Source organism: Phaethon lepturus, unplaced genomic scaffold (assembly GCF_000687285.1).
Source record: "Phaethon lepturus isolate BGI_N335 unplaced genomic scaffold, ASM68728v1 scaffold33679, whole genome shotgun sequence".
In the NCBI taxonomy this organism is placed as follows: domain Eukaryota; kingdom Metazoa; phylum Chordata; class Aves; order Phaethontiformes; family Phaethontidae; genus Phaethon; species Phaethon lepturus.
Window position 1 is genome coordinate 251 of NW_010563332.1, and position 3,637 is coordinate 3,887.

Consider the following 3,637-nt stretch of genomic DNA (forward strand, 5'->3'; position numbering starts at 1 on the left):
GGGTGACCACCCACACGCAGACTGTCAGCATGGGGACGCCTGGAAGGACAGGACACAGGTAGGGATGCGGAGTCACCCCGGGGCTCTGGGGAGCCCCCCTACCTCCTCACCATCCCTTGTCCCCCAAAACACGCGCCTGGGTCAGGTCTGGGGCTCTGGAGGTGGTGGGAAGGTGACAGCATGTTCCCCTTCTCCAGGTTTTAAAAGGGGATGGTGCCTGTCTGTGTGTCACCTGCCGGCCCTCCCCTGCCCCCCTGTGTGCTCTTACATCCAACCTGGGCACCCAGGATGGGCATTTCCAGCCCCAGGTGGATGTGGGCAGAAGGCAAGACCTGTCTCGACCCCCTCCCGACCACGTTCAGGATGGGGCGGCAGCAGATGCTGCTGCAAAGGCTCTTTGGTCCGCGCTAGCAAACGTTTTCCCCGTTGCGTGATTTTGCACGCGAGGGCAAGGATCAGGCCCGGCCAGCGCCGGGGGCTGGCAGGAGCTGGTGAGGGCCCCACCGAGCAACAGGCCAGGCAGAGAGGTGCTGGGGCGCGGGGACATGCCGAGAGGAGCCATGGGGAGTATCGTGCCTGTGGACCCTTGGCCAGGCAGATTTCAGAGCAGCAAGTCCAGGCGATCCCCAAAAGCGGTGCCTACCCCTGGTCTGTGCCAAGGGGACCTCACCGGAGGGGGGTTGATGTGCTGGGGGCCCCGCACTCACCCCAGCCGATGAGGACGTACCACCAGATGTACCTCTTGTCGGAGGTGAAGGTGAGCAGCAGCAGGGTCTGCAGGTACATGCCCTCCACCAGCAGCCAGTAGAAGTTGGCCAGGACCGAGTACTGGAAGAAGGCGATGGCTGCTTTGCAGTTCACCTGTGAGGATGAGGAGGGGAACGGCTCAGGAGCAGACTCACCGTCCCTCCGCTCCAGGAGACCTGGGATGGACTTTCAGCGCAGCCCCAGGGACGCTGCAGCGGTCCCGCACGTCACCCGCAGCACTTGCTGCTCTGCCTGTGCGCCACGGGCAGACACCCGCAGGCTGTCACCGTAGGACCTCTAGAGACCCGTGCCTGTTGTGTCCACAGTGGTGTACCTGGGCCGCGCGCAGGCGTTCCTCTTTCTACTGGCAACCCCAAATCTGCGCAGCCGGAGGTGCAAGGCCTGTTTGCACGTACGTGATGCTGCTGGGGTTGTGCAGAGCTTTAGCCCTGCTGGGAGGCTCTCTCTGAGACCCGGGAGAACTTTGAGGGCAGAACATGGCCGCTGCAGACGAGGCACACGCAGAGATGCCGTCGTGAACCTCCTGAAGTCCGCCCAAGCCAGCCTTTCCTCCCCGGGTTCACGGCCGCTCTCTCTCCGCTTTGCAGTGCTAAATCCACTGCGAAGGCAGCTAGACCCCTCCGGATCAGCACATGGTGCCCGCTCCCGCGCCGTCCTGCGGCTCAGCACCTTACCGTTGACATCGTGCAGTGGTCGACGGACTCGTCCGAGAAGAGGACGGCGTCCTTGATGAACACGGCAGCCCCGCGCAGTATGAAGGAGGTGAAGAAGTGGATGTGGATGGAGTTCCTGGTGCAATGAAGCTTCCTACGGGAGGAAGAGATGTGCTGTGCCCAGGGAGGAGCAGAGAGGGCAGATGGGCAGAGAAGTTTCTCCTTCAGGAGCCGCTTCCCTGGCTGGACCCCTGCCCAGGGGACCACATGTTAGCAGTGGTCAAGCACAAAGCCCTGAAGAAGGTTTTCCTGCTCTGAAATCACGAACAACAGGGTTGTGCTGTGCCCAAAGCCGCCGCCCGGGGCTGAGGTGTGCTGGGGAACGTCCTCCAGCCACCTCCGGAGAGCATCCTTCTGCAGCACAGCGAGGTCTGCAGAAACAAAGCTCGAAAGGGCAACCTGAGGGTTTCAAGCCTGCGTGTCTGCAGGAAAGGACCACGCTGCGGTTCGTCTCCCTGGTTATCTGTGTCGGCAGGGCTGGAGCCTGGCTGCTCTGGGAGGGCAGAGGCTGAGAGCTGCCATTCCCTGCTCACGATTTACCCCGCTTTCCTCCAGCTGCAGCCCATGGAGCAGCCAGCGCCGAGCCCTACCTGAAGCAGGAGAAGATGCCGATGGCCAAGAGCAGGGCTGCCAGGGACGTGGAGTAGCCACAGGTGTAAAGCACCTTCATGGTGACAAAATAGCCTTTCTGAAAGGGAAAGCACCAGTGGAGTGAGGCAGCGTGGGCTGGGAGGTGCTGGTCTGCGATGGGCAGGGAGGTGGCAGGGTGATGTCCCAGCCCTTGCCCAGGCTGGGCTTGTGCCCAGCCAAAATCAGACCCCTCCGGGCAGCCCAGCCACAAGGGCAAGGCCAACGAGAGGTCCCCGAGAGCATCCTCACGTTTCATTGCCCAGCGGCATGGGTCAACATGGGGTAGGGTGACGCTAGGGAGGGTGCCCCACAGCCCCTGGGGACCCACTTGCCTTGGCCTCTGTGTCGTTACTGCTGCCCATGGCCTCCAGCTCGCAGGCGTTGTGGTAAGGGGGGCTGGGGAAGCTCCATCCCGACGCGGTGCAGTTCCTCCAGATCAGCGCTGCAGCGACAAGAAGGGACCTCGCGAGAGCCACGGGCATCGCCTCTGCATCAGCACCCCCGACACGTCCAGCCTGGGGACGGCACCGGGCTCTCCAGGACGGAGCCTAAATCCCAGCACCGGCACCCTGGCTGTGACAGCAGCATTACTGCGTGGCCCGGCTGCCCCATCCCTCCCATCCGGACCACCCCTCTGCGCTCCGGTGCTGTGCCTGGAGGTGCCAGGACCTCGCAGGGCAGGATGTGAAAGCAAGCATGAATCCCCATGGTGGGAGGGAATTAAGGCTAAAAAGAGGCTTTTTCATCCTGTGAGGGCCTCATCAAGCCTCTCCAGAGCTGCTTCTGCCCTAAAGCAAGCATTCACCCACCCTCCATCGCCCTTTCAATTCGACCCAGCTGAGGAAGCGCTCGCATGCCGTGGGGGCCGGTGGGGTGCTCTCCTTCACGCTCCGCTGCCTCCGCGATGGAGGGAGGCAGCGGCTTCTCCAGCAGTGGTGCCGACCCTGGGAGAGCACCCAGCCTTGAAATAACGGTGATCTTACACTGCATTTTTCATCTGCGTGGCTTGGAGCGGTACCATGGAGGTCAGCAGCATAAGGCTGGTGTGTGGATGGGGAAAGGAGGGCACCAAGCAGCTAAGGGACTGTCCTGGCGTCACCCCTTGGAGGATGAGGTCCCCAGGTGCTCTACCCACCGGGGACGACATCCTCCTCCTTGGCACTGGGTGAGGAAGGACCTTGGGGACTTTCCTGCTGTGGCAGCACCCTGCATCTCTGCTTTTGCCCCTTCCCGGCTTGGATTGCAATATAAGCCAAGCTTTTGGGTGGGGCGGGAGCTGTGGGACCAGAGGGAAAGGGCAAGGGTCCCAGGCAGGCAGGGGCGGGTGCAGCTCGGCGCTCGGTCCCAGGGGATGAGAGGCCCGGGCTGGATTCAGAGCACTGCACCTTTGGACTTCTTGAAGACGTGGAGGATGTCGGGGCAGGTGACGGCTCGGGACTGGCCGACGGGCACGGCCGACCAGCAGCTCACTCCATCCCACTCGGTCAGGCAGCCTGGGGGGGACGGGACGGTTAGTGCCGCCGGGA

At 62.9% G+C, this 3,637-nt stretch overlaps 1 protein-coding gene across 1 annotated transcript in view; it reads right to left on the reverse strand.

Moving 5' to 3' along the window:
• LOC104626595 (vasoactive intestinal polypeptide receptor 1-like) overlaps nucleotides 1-3,600 on the reverse strand; it is a gene marked incomplete at its 3' end in the record, with an annotated part of 3,706 nt that extends 106 nt beyond the window's left edge. Inside the window, exons 1-5 of the mRNA XM_010294546.1 lie at nucleotides 3,497-3,600; nucleotides 2,444-2,553; nucleotides 2,072-2,169; nucleotides 1,443-1,575; nucleotides 708-861 (exon numbers count right to left, since the gene is read on the reverse strand). Coding sequence (XP_010292848.1) covers nucleotides 708-861; nucleotides 1,443-1,575; nucleotides 2,072-2,169; nucleotides 2,444-2,473 — 415 coding nt within the window. The remainder of the gene's footprint in view (nucleotides 1-707; nucleotides 862-1,442; nucleotides 1,576-2,071; nucleotides 2,170-2,443; nucleotides 2,554-3,496) is intronic.
• Between the last annotated feature and the right edge of the window lie 37 nt (nucleotides 3,601-3,637).